Source organism: Telopea speciosissima, chromosome 8, assembly GCF_018873765.1.
Source record: "Telopea speciosissima isolate NSW1024214 ecotype Mountain lineage chromosome 8, Tspe_v1, whole genome shotgun sequence".
Classification (NCBI taxonomy): domain Eukaryota; kingdom Viridiplantae; phylum Streptophyta; class Magnoliopsida; order Proteales; family Proteaceae; genus Telopea; species Telopea speciosissima.
Window position 1 is genome coordinate 2,178,207 of NC_057923.1, and position 14,715 is coordinate 2,192,921.

At 37.7% G+C, this 14,715-nt stretch overlaps 2 protein-coding genes across 3 annotated transcripts in view; both read left to right on the forward strand.

Moving 5' to 3' along the window:
- Window positions 1-7,604, forward strand: part of LOC122671479 (probable alpha-mannosidase At5g13980) — a 65,767-nt gene extending 58,163 nt beyond the window's left edge. The window contains exon 29 of the mRNA XM_043868718.1: window positions 7,533-7,604. Coding sequence (XP_043724653.1) covers window positions 7,533-7,589 — 57 coding nt within the window. The 3' untranslated portion in view covers window positions 7,590-7,604. The remainder of the gene's footprint in view (window positions 1-7,532) is intronic.
- On the forward strand, window positions 1,077-13,763 carry LOC122671481 (RING finger protein 10). Of its 2 annotated transcripts, none has more exons than XM_043868722.1 (9): window positions 1,077-1,354; window positions 1,957-2,003; window positions 2,338-3,708; window positions 4,449-4,537; window positions 4,890-4,992; window positions 5,074-5,178; window positions 11,094-11,202; window positions 12,861-13,037; window positions 13,303-13,763. In XM_043868722.1, exons 1-9 carry the CDS (start codon window positions 1,150-1,152, stop codon window positions 13,455-13,457), a joined length of 2,361 nt encoding a protein of 786 aa, XP_043724657.1. In that variant the 5' UTR covers window positions 1,077-1,149; the 3' UTR covers window positions 13,458-13,763. The 2 variants fall into 2 exon arrangements, with proteins under 2 accessions (XP_043724657.1, XP_043724656.1); XM_043868721.1 differs by having other exon boundaries at window positions 1,078-1,375.
- The last annotated feature ends 952 nt before the right edge of the window (window positions 13,764-14,715 follow it).

Genomic DNA, 14,715 nt, shown 5'->3' on the forward strand with positions numbered 1-14,715 from the left:
ACACTTTTTCTTTTTAATGTGATACTGTGATAAAACCCTGTCATTCTATGTGTATTCAAGAGAAGTGTAAAATAATGACATGCTATTTTCAAATTACAATAATGATATTTTGTTTTTTAAATATTTTAAAATTCTTTTTATTCTTGAGTTAAAGAATTTATTTTTAAATAAAATTAGGAAGCATTTTTCTGTTCGGGAGTGTGGCCTACGCTAGCACTCCCTTATGTCTATCTCTCTCCTCCTCAAAACAAGGGGGGCAGAGGTGTCTTTTCAAATGGGGAAGAGAGAGATAGACTCATAACTCATGGGAGTGCTGGCATAGGCTACACTCTCGGACTAAAAACTTTCTCCCAATAAAATTATAGGCTTTCAGTTCTCCACTTTATTTACAACAAGATGCATCCATTATTAAAATTTTCTTGACATGGACTTTGATTTTACAAAAAATAAAAATTGGGGAAGACACAAAACAAGGTTATATATATTGTTGCCGGTGTCTATATCGGTCTCAACAGTTGATACCAATATACTCAGGAGTAAATTCCAAAATGAATTACTTGTTAGGTGATACCATAGACATGATACAAATAGATAGTCAATATCAATATGATACAAATCACATGTGAATTAAAAAAAAAAAAATTAGGAAAGATAATACTATCTGATCATGTGTGATGTTTGGCTCTTATGCCTAAACACAGCCACATGAAATAACCGTTGTATCCTCAGGGTTTTTTACCTTTCTACGAGTACAATTATCATTTCACATAACCCTATGTCTAGGCACCAGAGACGCACAACATGCGACCAGATAGTTTTCGTTTCCGTAAAAAAATAAAAAAAGTAGATTACGGTATTTAACTGAGATGATACCGACACAGATTAGCCGATGCATCGATGGGACACCACACCAATAACCGGAACTATAGTCACATGTGGCATTTTTTGGTTGGGGGTAGTTTTGTCATTTTAGGCTTTTGGTATCTAATGGAACTCCCTTTTTTTTAAATTGGTTTTCTCTCTCTTCGAGCATGTTCTGTCGAAGATGCCGTATAATAAAAATCGCCGTTTCCTCTTGAAACTTGTAAGGCGTTTTCTGCGTAGCTGTGGCTGAACACGATCCCCTCCCCCGTTTCCTTGCATACTTTCATGTCCATCTCGCCCACCTGCGCTAAAAGATCCACACCAACTTCGTCTCAAGCTTTATCTCAAGACCCTACTTTCGATCATGGACTCCCACCTCTCCCTGCGGCTTCACAACTCACTGAATCTCCGATCTCTGTATCTACCGACACTCGATCCGTGCAGATCGACCGCGCTGAATATTCCTCCCGTCATCCTACCGGGGTCTCTGGTGAAGGCTTTGAATCCTCAGGTTTTTCCTCTTTACTTTTGCTTGTTATTGGTTCCTGTTTCGCTTTGGATTTGTGAAGTAAAACTACTTGAACTTCGGTTTGATTGCGTTTCCTTCCATAATTTGCGGGACACGTGACGGGGGAGTGAAGGAAAAACAACTCCCGTAGTTTCCAATTAATTTAAGTGTCTGGATTTTCATTTAATTTGGAGGTTAGGGTTTCCGTTGTGCTCGAATATCAATTTAAAAGTTCGCTAATACCAATTACGCTAATTTCCCCCTTCATGTTGGTAACTCGAAGATTTTGAATACGGATTTAAGAAACTTTAACGCTCCATCCCCGGGAATGAATTTCCTTTTTTTAAATAAAAGCTGTAGAAACTTAGGCTCTTAACTCTCATGAAGCTAGAAAATTAGAGTCTTTAGGTTAAATCCTTAGTAAATTATAGTGAACTTCTTACCACCGTGGAACTGAGAACCCTTGAAAGGGTGCCGACCTTCTCCCAATTGATCTTCTTAATATTCCACGTCTTTCTAAATTCTTATTTGCCCCTTGAATTGGAATAGAAAATAACGCTTGTTATGCTATCATGGTTTTGCAGGTTCAATGGCTGAAGCTAAACCAGCTTCTGGTGAATCTTCCAAGAAGGTAATTTTAAAATTTATTATTATATCCGAAGTTGTTTCTTTTCTTTTTTTTTTTTTTTTTTTTTTAATTGCATGACTGAAGTTTGAACTTCATATCATTTTATGTGGTCCATACTTCATATACTCTTTCGGTAAAATTACGTGGAAGCCCAATCGTTGTCTGTTGAATGTAAATCATAGCAATTCATAGTGTCTAATACATATAGTTAATAATTTTATTTGTAATTTGTCAGTCTCTTCATTTCCTTTCTGTATTGTCTCGCATTACTTTGATTTGAAATGAGTTGTTTCCTTCTTGATAATGGTTTTGGAATCAAATCTTCTTTCTCCTCCAGGTGACTGACTTTAAAACTCCAGATGGTAAGAGAAACATGTCTCATCAGAACCATGGCGTAGGTCCTTCTTCCCACGGTAACTTAGTTGGTCAAGGAAAATCTTCCCAATTGAGAGGTCATCAACGTGGATCTTCTCAATCCAATGGCCAACTGCCTGGAGCTGACTGTTGTAACCACAGTCAGCAGAGTAATGGATCTGTTGGTTTCCAAGGCACCACTACACATTCAGCAGTGAGGAAAAACCAGATGATGAATGCTAATCATTTATTAAATTTCCATTACGACCCTATTTCTCGTCCTCAACCAAGGATTCCTCCTCCAAGAAGGCAGCAGAAGATAAAACCTTACAATAAAGATCTATTCATTCAGGCTAACTTCAAATTTGTTGTGTTAGACACTGGAAACCCTGCCCTTGATTTGATGGATCCAGATAAAATGTTAGACTGGGAGGATGTTGTATGTGTAAGGTTCTTAACCCCATTTGCTGTGCAATGTCCAATTTGTTTGGAAGGTCCTCTCTGTCCTCAAATAACCTCATGTGGACATATATTCTGTTTCCCTTGTATCTTGAGGTACTTGATGATGGGTGAGGAGGATCATAAAGGTGACTGTTGGAAAAAATGTCCCCTATGTTTTATGATGATATCTTCGAAGGACTTGTATACTATCTATATTGATAATGTGAAGCAGTATCATGATGGTGATCATGTGAAGTTTGTGCTTCTAACAAGACCAAAGGATTCATTGATTCCCTGGCAGAAAAATAAATTGGGTAAGGAGGACTCCTCATTATGTGGCAACGATGAACTGTGTGATTCTTTTTCCAAGTTCACTTTGACATCAGATGTGGATCTTTTAGTTAGAGAAGCAAAATCAGAGCTAGATGGTTGGTTAGCCAGAGCAGAGTCAGGCCTGGTTGACGATCTGGAGAAGCTCCCATATGTTTGTGCAGCAATGGAACAGTTGGAGCAAAGAAAGAAGTATTGGAGTGTTCGCAAGGCTTGCAGAAGCAGTACACCATTGAAAAAATGTGTTACGCCTAATTCTCATTCCAATGCCTGTAAATATGATAAGACAGAATCTCATGGATTTTTTACTGTGAATGTTGATTCTCCTACTGATTCTGAAGCATGTGGACCTGCATCTGTAACACCTATTGTTGGTTTCAAGAATGAATCAAAATGGCCGGGCAGCTTAGATGCTGACAACTTAGATGGAGAGGATGATTTGGCTCCAACTGCTGATACGTCTGAATCATCTGAAGGTCAAGAGAGGGAGATGTCTTCGTCATATGATGAGAGTAATTTTTCAAAAAGGCATTCATTTGGCTCCAGGGATGTAAAGGAGAAGGATTCCTACACTTTCTACCAGGTTATTGAGCTTAACCTTGCTGTGAACTTTTTAGGTTCTTCAATTTTCGGATGCATGTAACGTTGAGTTTAAAAAATATCGAGTTTGGGATTTATGGGTCTTGGGCTGGTTACGAAGCACTGGCTATTAGTCTATTCTCAAATTCATATTTTTATCTGAACTTAAAATAATAATTTTTTGTATTCCTAATTAATAAGAGTTCTTATGAAAAATATTCCATGTCTGTCATACATATTTCACTAATTACTTAGATTTTTTTTTTATGAGAAAAAACCAAAAAAAAGGAGACATTTTACTTTACTTTTCAAGTACTATCTAATAAAGGAGACATTTTACTTTACTTTTCAAGTACTTTCTAACATGTTTCTATTTTCTGTTATGCTCTTGGTGTTTTCTACTTAGAATATTTTATTATTACATTTTACATCTAACCAGATGGATCCTTGAGGAAATCAAGAAGTTGATACATGGTATATGTAGAACCTGCTTATTGCTTTTAAGTAGGCCACGTCAGATGCCAACCATCTTTTATTAAAATGATGAGCAGCATTTTCATTCTAATTTTAAATTCTTGTTAGCTAGTTCTAAGCTAGTGACGGTCTATAGTCCCTGTTCTACAGTTCTTGTTTGTAAATTTCTACGAACCTGCATTATAGGCATTTCATTCCTTAATGTTTTATTAAATTGTGAGATTTGATCACGGTACAGTTGCTCATGCTGCATTCATATGTTCACTGCAGGTGGTTGATGGTCAGCACCTCATTCTTCACCCACTAAATTTGAAATGTCTGTTGCATTATTATGGTGGCTATGATCTGCTTCCATCCAGGTGCGTGAAAACATTATTAGTTTCTACAATGCAGATAATGCAGTTACTGCTTAAAATAGGAAAGAAAGCTTGCACCTTCTTGCTGATATGGACATTTTTTTCTTGGATAAGTAATATGGCCTTTACACCATAGGACTACATACAGTCTTTACTTCCTTACCTGAGACTACTAAGCCTTAGTAATATATGATTTCCTGTAGCCTTTTCCAGAGTTTTTTTTTGTTTTGTTGGGGAGGCGGGGCTGTATTAAGCTTTTCCCACCGATCTTTGATGTGTGTGTGTGTGTGTGTGCTTTCTTCGTCCCCCCTCCCCAAACCCTTTTTTTCCCCTTACCCCGTTCAGTTAATTGCAGAATTAGCGGAAGGATTTTGCAGTTGGAGAATGTGACTCAGTCAGAAGCCATAAGAAGGCGCTACCGTTACTTGAGTCATTTTTCCTTAACAACTACCTTCCAGGTACTTAGTTATTGTTGACCGCTTTTATTTATAGTGTGATAAGGTCATTATTCTTAGTACTTACGTTTAACACTATGGCAGCTTTGTGAAATTGATCTTAGTGAGATGTTGCCTCTGGATGCCCTATCTCCATTTAAAGATGAAATTAGGAAGCGTGAAAATCAACGGAAGAGGCTAGCCAAGAAGGTATTAATTCCTCCACCTTTTTCAACATTTTCACTGTTTTTGTCTACCATTGCAGGAGTTTACTCCCTGTCATGGTTCTTCTAACACCATTCATCCTTTAGTCCTGTCCTTTCTTCCATTAGTATCCTTATTATTGTCTTTAGAGAATAAGTCTATTTTGCTCCATCATATTCTTTTTTCCTACCTTGTTCCTATGTCTTTCTTTCCAACCAATCTGTTATTAACGTTTTGAATTAATATAATTAAAAACCAAGGAGAACTGATATTAAATAAGTTTTGTAGAACAAATATCAATATTTTTTTAATTGATAAATAAGGGTATGACATTCTACGAGGATACAAATTCAACAGCTGCATGAGTTCACCACCATAGTTGTCTATGTGTCACTTAGGTGACCGCCTTGGCATCCAGGCGCCTTGACAACTAGTGTCCCCTTGGTCACTAGGCGGTTGTTTTGGTCGCCTTGTTGGTGTCACCTTGCATCTAGGCCCCTCCAACGCCTTGGCTTGCCTAGATACAATGACAACTATGTTCACCACGCTTTCTTTACTCTTATTCACCTATGGAGAGAAGATTGATAAAGTTATTAAAGATATCCGTTTGCATTGCCTAATTGAAGGGTACTTATGTTATTTTAGAAAAGAAAAGAAACGGCAAGCAATCACTTCTTACCCTTTGAAGAAACATTTATAAGGCCATAACAAAAGGGAGGAATTTTTTACTTGAATACAAGTTTTGATGCCATCATACCCTTATAATCAATTCCTTTTTACTTTTTAGTACACTAGGACGGATAATGAGGTGGTGAAAATTGATGAGGGGAAGATTTTGCAAAGTGGTCATTTTAGGTATCTAGTTTTAATCATGAATAAAAAAGGTGATGTAGAGGTTGATGTTTCACAGAGAATTAAAGTAGGATGGATGAAGTGAAGAGGGGTGTCCGGTGTGTGGTGTAATTGACATATTCCTTTAGAACTAAAGGAAATTTTTATAGGATAGTCATACGACCGGTTATGATGTATGCTGGAATTTTGGGCGATTAAGAAGCATCATATAGATAAACTCAATGTAACAGAGATGAGGATGTTGAGATGGATTTGTGGCAAAACTAGGAAGGATAAAGTAAGGAATGATCATATTAGAGCTGATTTGGTAGAAGCTCCGATACATGATAAGCTACGAGGAAGTCATTTGAGATGGCATGACCATGTTCAATGGAGGCTTTTGGATGCTCCAGTGTGGAGGAGTGATTTGATTCAGATTGAAAGAACTAAAAAAGTCAGGGGTAGATCTAAAATGACCCTAGGAGTGGTGAGGAAAGACATGCATAGGTTAGGCCTTGTATCAAGTATGACCTCGAATAGAGCTGATTGTGGATGGCAAGGATTCATTTAGTTGGGATAAGGCTGAGTTGTTTCTGGTTATCAATTTTATTTATTTTTCTAGAGAGTAGTCTTCAGCATTTTAACTAACTTTTTGACTATTTATTTCAAGAAGATAAAGTTGACTCTGGTTCATATTTCTGTCATTTTCTTCAGAAGTCATCAATGCAACATGCACATACGGAGCACACAGGTCTCTGAGTGACTGAGGCACAATAGATAAAATATGGTGTAATGCTAAGAAAATCTATGACATGAGAATAATGTATAAAATGCATAAACAAAGAAGGAATAGATTATACGATCAAGACAGTATGACAATAAGTCACTAGTATCACACAGATATGCTAAATCAGAAGCATTAGCAGATACATTAAATCACAGGCATTAGCAATGTATATAAGGGATGTCAAAGATAACAGTGCCCAAGTTCTTTAGCACACACATGCACAGTGACAAGCCTTGAGCTATATAACCTTAAGGCCCTTAACAGAGTGTGCAAATTGGAGTACATTCTGTTTGGTCATCCAGAGCAACCCTTTAGGGATGCAGTGGTTGAGAAAATTGAGCCTATAGTGTTGCTTGAATAAGGGCAAGGAATTCTCAATCACGATTGGGTTACATCAGGGATCCACATTAAGCTCTTATCTATTTGCGTTTATCATGGACGACCTAACCAAGAGCATTCAAGATGAGGTCCCATGGTGCATGCTCTTCGCTGCTGATATTGTTATGGGAGATGCGACAAAAGAAGGGATAACACTAGTTAGAGCTATGGAGAGCAACCTTGGAAACAAGAGGCCTTAAGATTAGTAGAACAAAGACGGAGTATTTGATGTATAATTTTAGTCAAAATATGGTGGATACTGGTATGGTGCGAATTGAGGAAAGAGATACCGCAAAGTGACTATTTTAGATATCTGGGGTCTCTCATAAATAAAGGAGGTGACATAGAAGATGATGTTTCACAGATGATTAAAGTGGGATGGATGAAGTGGAGAGGCGCAACTGGAGTGCTATCCGACTGACGTATTCCATTAAAGCTTAAAAGAAAGTTTTATAGGACTATTGTTCGACTGGCCACGATGTATGAGGCAGAATGTTGGGCTGTTAAGAAGTGCCATATTGATAAGCTTTGTGTAGCAGAGATGAGGATGTTAAGATGGATGTGTGGAAAAACAAGGAAGGACAGAGTACGGAATGAACATATTAGATCGGACTTGGGGGTAACCCCGATACATGACAAACTACGAGAGAATCATTCAAGGTGGTATGGTCATATTCAACGGAGGCCTAGGGATGCCCCAATGAGGAGGAATGATATGATTCCGATTGAAGGAGCTAAAAGAGCTAGGGGCAGACCTAAAATGACCATAGGAGAAGTGGGGAGGAAGGATATGCTTAGGCGAGGGCTTGTCCCAAGTATGACCTCGGACAGAGCCTATTGGAGGGCAAGGATCCATGTTGCAGAGCCCATTTAGTTGAGATTCTCCTGACGGGCTGGGCTATGCCTCTTTTCTCTTACTATCTTTCGTCTCTCAATTGTTCATTTTTCTATTTATTTCCATCTTTCATTTGTCCTTTCCATTTTCATCTCTCATCTCTCTCTCTCTCTCATTTTAAGAACTCTGTTTCCCCTGCTTTGTTTGTTTGGATCCATGTAGGCGGCCCCATTAAGTTGGGATAAGGCTGAGTTTGTTGTTGTAGTGTTGCTTGAATAAAGCAACACAATTACAAAGCTGTTCTATGGCACAGAAAGCTGTGCCCCTTAGTGAAGTAGTGTCAGGTGCATGAGTGTTAAATAATACTGTTTTCTTTAGGTTCTATTTTGAAGAGTCAAAAATTGCCAGCAGGATGTTTGTTTCAACCACATTTTTATTGATGCAAGATTTTGCAAGTCAATCATGATTTTGGAATCAAATATTGCAAAGTTATCAATCTACTATGGGATTATATAATATTTATGTTGGAGTATTAGTAAAAACCAGGACTCTAGTCAAGTATATTTGTAAGGATTTGTTGTACTTCATTTTCCATGTGATTTAGTGATGAATTGTTGTTGGTTTGGTATTTCATCTTAATCTTTTGATAGGGTGATGCTTAGAGACACTGTCACTATTAGTGTGATCCTGTAGATAACACCTTAGCGATTCTATTTGTGTTATTCCTGTTGGTCAAACCCTTCTCTTCTGTTTTTTCTTTATGAAGGAAGGTTCCAACTGTAGTGGTGAACAAACTTTCTTCATGAGCGGCTAGCTCTCATGCTGAGGTTGATTTGGTCATTTTGACTGTTGGATAGGCAGGTATACTCCGGATTAGCAACATGACCAATTTTATATCATATCTCAACCCTATGACACACCATGTATTCAACCTCTTATTTTAGCAGTCCAAAGCTCCCCATTCCAAAATCCAAAAACAAATCGATCTAATATCAGATCTTTGACACATGGTGAAGATTGACTGGTTGACATGAGTGGAGGTTGATGGAAAATTAACTCCCGTTATTGTTATAATCATTATTTTGAATATTTCCCTTGCCCACATTTTAAATTCTGCGATCATCCATCCTTCAATGTACCTGCCTCTAATATTTTTCTTGGAAAAGAAAAAGAATCACTTAGTGTCACAGTTTTTGGATTCCTGAATATCAGACCCATAAAAAGGAGCATTACATCTCGGGAGGTTTCTCAGAGCTTAGATTCCCTTTTTTTTATTTCTTGGCCTATGAGAACATAATTTGTTCTATTGTTTTGGGGAAGCTTAGATTTGAGAGGATGGAAAAAGAAAAGGATAGAACAAGATTAGAGTATGGCAATTGGATTAGTTTGGGGTTGAGGTTTGTCATTAACCCTGACCTTACCTAGGCAGTGAACAGAACAGGGTGGATAGCTGTTTACCAAAAAAAGAACAGAACAGGGTGGACGGGTGGAGGAAGATCAAGACTGTGTTGGGCTGGGGCAGGAGAAGTTGTTAAGAAATTTTGTAAGAAGGTAAAAAGATAGATGAGTAGGCTATAAATGTGCAGGATTTTAATCAAATTCACAATTGGCATAGCCCAAACTGTGGCACAGGTTCACCAATCAAAAGCTGAACTCATTCTAGAACCCTGTGAGGAGGACTTACTAAAGCCACTCTATTTGGGTGGGTGCGATGGTTAATCTTTAATTTGTAGGGAAATCCTGACTTAGGGCCTCTTTGGTATCATTTTCATTTTCATATTTTTTGACAATTTTTCGTGTGTTTGGTATCACTTTTGAAACTTGTTTTTATTTAAAATAAATGTAAATAACCCCAAAATGATAATGGATTATGGCCAAAATCTGTTTTTCCTTCATTTTTCGCTCTTTAAAGAGCATTTTCTCATATGACCCAAAAATGAGGGGTAAAATAGACATTTGGTCCTTAAAATAGAAAGGCAAGTCCCTTCGTCTTCTTCTTCTTCTTCCTGCAATGAGAACTCTGGTTCTGTTCATTTTTTGAAACACAGAGAAAGAGATGAAAGGAAACCGTATTCTTCTTGTCCTGATCTGTAATTTGGTTAAGGATGGATTGCAAGCAGTACCACGCCTATGAATTGCAAGCAGTGCCAAGTGTTTGCAGGTTTGCGGGAGAGAACTAAATCAATAAAGCAACAAAGGCTAAGGCAATGCCCCCAACCCATTAAAACCATAAAAAAAAAAAAAAAAGGGTTCCCGTTTATTTTAAAAAGAGTACCTGAACGTTGAAGCTTACTTCAACCTTTGTGTATGGAGCCATGAAAACGTAAAACACAGCGATTGATCCCAATAGCAAAGTCCCATCCTATCAGAGACCATTCAATCAAAAAGAGTTCAACTGAAAATACAAGGAATTGGTTTCAAGACAATGAGGATTGGGAAATCACCGTAAAGCTTGAGAAATTTCGAAGACTTTATTACCGCTGGCGTTAGTCGTTAACAGATTTACAGAACCAGAGAGAGAGAGAGAGAGAGAGAGAGAGAGAGAGCTTTGATCATTCGGGCTTCAGAATTAAGAGAGCGCAGGTGCGGGATGGAGAAGAAATTCTTTCATGGATGGCCATTAATGGGCTAGGATAGGTTTTACAGGACAATGAAGATTAAAATCCAATTCTTTACTGTTTAGAGTTGATTTGGGAAAGAAGATAGGTGATGAGAGAATTTCTTCATCCATTTGTTAAAAAATGTAGTAAAAATTATTTACACATAGGTAGTTACCAAACTTATTTTTCATTCTACAATCTATTATGTTTAGTAGTTACCAAACAGTTTTTATTTTTTGATCAAAATGGTTTTTAGTAATTTTTTTTTTTTAAATAGGCCAAAATGAAAATGAAAAATGATACCAAAGAGAGCCTATACAAGGAAGCCCTTTTGGTATCTTCAGGGAATGGTTCATTAGCTAGTAAATTGACCCCTCTTTGAATCCTACACATAATGTGTTCAAAATTGATGCCGAGGGTCATGCTCCTTTGATAGTATAAGTTAGTCTTCAGAAAATCTTTGCATAAAGAGGCTGTTCTTGTTCTGCAGGAACTTCAAGAGAAAGTTAAAGCTGAAGCTGCTGCCATACATGCTATGCCCATACCAGTCACATTCTCCTCTTATTGTGACACTACATTCTCCATGGATGACTTTGAAGGTAATACTTTTCTTCTGAATTTTGATGCTAAACTTTGTTGAGTTTCTATGATTAGTGCAATTATAGTGATTTTGATCATTTCAGCTTTCTATTAGGTTGTCTGGTTTTAGTGCAAGATTATGATGTCTTTTTTTAATTTGCTCAAATAATAATTAAAAAAAAAAGACTAAACTCCACAAAGCCATACTACAACTACTTAAACGAATGGCTTTGCTTTCCAGAGGGTGGATGAGTTGGTGAGCCCTCTAGTTTATTTAAATATGGAAGCTGAAGTTACTCAAATTTTAATGTAAGGGCAATTCTGTGAATACTTTGAAATTCAGGGGACACAAAAAAAGAGAAATAAGATTAAATAGGTAACTGTAAACAATTTCTCAAGGGAAGGACAACAGGATGGTAAAGGAATGAAATAAATTAAAGATTAAGGGTATGTGTGGAAATTGGATAAGATATGTATATTGAAGTGAAGATTGTCTTCTTCTACCTTCGACAACAGACAAGCTGCAGCGAGGAGCTTCTGTTTCTAAGGAGAGTTCTTCCTTGCAAGAGACCCAATTGATTTGGGGCTTTTAGGTTTGAATAGCAACCAAGGATGCTCTAAAACTCATGTATTAGCAAAGCCCACACATTCACCTTACTAACAGACTAGGAGTCTTGAACCTCTGAAATCTTTGTTGGCGGTACTTGCAGATTCAGACCTGCAACTGGTTAGGGTTCTCACAATAGAGGAGACCTTGTGGGTGGAGATTCTAGGGATTTGGTCACCCAAAGAAAGGCATCCCTCGACTCAAATCTCAGGCCAAAAGGAACATGAGGAAGGAGATTGAACCTACGATGAGAGGGACTGTTAGATCTTTCTGGAATAGGGTATCACATGAAACTGGAAATAACAGCATACACAGGTAAGTAAAACAGAAGAAAGAAGAAGAATAAGATGTACCTGAGAAGGAAAGGAAATAACCCGAGAGGAAGAGAAAGAAGAAGATATGGCCAATCAACAGGTTCGTTTAAACAATATGCCACCGCAATTCTATAATTTCTTCAAGTTATCTAATCTTGGTGAGTAATTACAAATATATTTAACTGCTAACAATTTAATCTAGACAAGGAAACTGACTCGAACTCTATTGTAGTTCAAAGCTAATTGGACTCTTACCTTCATACGATTCTTGCTAACAAAATAAATTTCAAATTACAGAAAAAAAATGTCCCCTACATGCCCCTATGGGACCAAGTAACTGCACCTTACCAAGATTAAATTTTAGTGGTGCATATAAAGAAAACAGTATTTTCTGGGCTCCCAACTCTTGAGTGTAGGAATTGTACATGGGTTGGGTGCAATAGTGACTGGTGGACTGGTGGTCCAGGGATATGACCTTATGATTTTAGGCCTTAATATTGTGTTTTGAGACGAAAATGACTCGACTCTTCAAACTATCCTCTCTGATCATCCTTCTCAGGATGAGAAAGACTGAAACCCAATGAGTCTGGACTGTGTCTACAGTCTATACAAGACTTAAATGTCACTGAAGCCTGTGAATTCTCATGCAATTTTTACAATCATGTAGTTCTTCACTGCATTTCAATAACATGGGGATTTGATGATTCATTTACTTAGCAAAGCTCCTTTTTTTATTTTTATGTTCTTTCGTCTGAAGCTTTGGGGAGTTCTTCTGTGGCGACAAGTCCTCCAGTTGTCGGTGAGAGGAAACGGTTCTCAGATGTAACAAGGCTTGGTTTTGCTGCTGGCTATGATTCCCCTTCCTTGAAAGTGGAGGAATCTACTGATAATTTGAGTAATACATCAGTGATGGGAAATGCTTCTGAAGTAACTGGTAATGCTTCTAACAAATCATGGATTATGATGAATCCCTGCTTGCAATTGAAATCTGCATGTTTTTGTACCATTTTGTTTTCTCAGATTCCTTGTTGGGTACTGGTAGTTCATCTCTTCTCAAACCCAAACATAATGTGTGGCATGGTGGCATGTGACTTGGTCTATAGAGGAAAATTTGAATAACCCAGTTACCCGTGAAATAGATGTTTTTCCTGTTCTACATATAACTGTCTTTATGGAAAGTTCTTATGGTATTGCTGCAGGTCCAAGGAGCACAGTTACACAATCATTTGCCAATATAATATCTGCAGCCAAATCTGCTGAGAGCCCGGAAGTACCAAAAATGAATGGATTTGGAAAAAGAGGGAAAAAACCGAGTCGGGTCCTCCTATCAACAGCAGGTGGTCGACGATACTGAAGAATGGTTGCATCATGGCTTTCGTTGTTCCCTTCATGAGGCCTCTCTGTGTCTTTTCATCTCATTGTACTTGAAGGCGTATATTTGAGTATCGCTATGTTTATAAAGAGCAAATAAAATGTAATTGATGCTATGTCGCTTTGTAGATCCCTTAAAATTAAAATAGTATCTGGATATTGATTTGAGAGTGACAATTTTATTGGTTCTTTCCCTTGGACTGAGGAATCAAAAATTGGTTGTTTGTTATGGTTTTTAATCATGGTGGATCTTTCATTTGTTGAATCCTATTGGGGAAGAATTATGATTTGGAATTTTTAATTCTTCTCTTTAAGGGGATGCAATTTTACTATTCAATGGTATTTTTAAGTGTTCCCGGCTCTCTTCTTCCTCTCCTCAATGCCAGCATTTCCTTTCAATATGAAATTTCTCAGAAGGCCCAAATTAAGTACCGGAGGTCTCTTCATATCATCTCACTCTCCCCATTTGCAAAGCCCTGGATTTTTTTCGTTAGTTCTGCATCAAAAGCTTCATTCTTATCACCCATTTGCAAAGCCTTGGATTTTTTTCGTTAGTTCTGCATCAAAAGCTTCATTCTTATCACCCCTCGACGTAGGAAGAAAGGAATTGAGATGCCTTTTAAGACAGCAAAGGAGTTGTTCAATGACATTTCTTACTTACCTACTTGGATTGAGATTTCAGCTGGAACTGTTCAGCACCTTTTCCTTTTCTTCCTGTTCTCTTTCTTGCTCAAATGGGGAGCTGCACATCTCTCTTTCTCCCTGTATTCTTTAAGTCCGAAGTTACATTCAAGAAGCCGTCTCTTTAGTGCTCAGCATTCTCTTATCGAGTAAAATTATTACACCTCGGGGGAGAATTTGAACAGGAAGAATGGACTTCATAGATGAAGAATAACTCTCAAATCGAGGATGAGATGTTAGATCTTTCTGAGAATAAATCTAGCTTTGCAGGGGGCGTTGATCATCCAACTGATGGCCTTTTCTATGCATCTCTCATGCATAGCCTTAAGACTCTACACTTTATGCTTCAAATGTTGAAGTGGGGATGGAATGCCAGTAACAGCCAAAATATCTATTGATCTCCTTGTTTGAGGAGTCGGAATCAGATTCTCGAATTGGATTGGAATTGGGTGATTTGAGTATTTTCAAAAACTGTTTTAGGAGTCAGGTGTCAGGAATTGGGGGATTTGAGTAATTTCAAAAATTAAGAGGTGATTTGAGTTTCGTTTAAAAACCAAGGG

Coding starts and splice junctions, on each gene's coding strand:
- LOC122671481 (XM_043868721.1), top strand. CDS start 1,150: ATGTCCATCTCGCCCACCTGCGCTAAAAGATCCACACCAACTTCGTCT. Junction 4,993..5,073: donor CCTTAACAACTACCTTCCAG/GTACTTAGTTAT, acceptor ACACTATGGCAG/CTTTGTGAAATTGATCTTAG. Junction 13,038..13,302: donor AAATGCTTCTGAAGTAACTG/GTAATGCTTCTA, acceptor GTATTGCTGCAG/GTCCAAGGAGCACAGTTACA.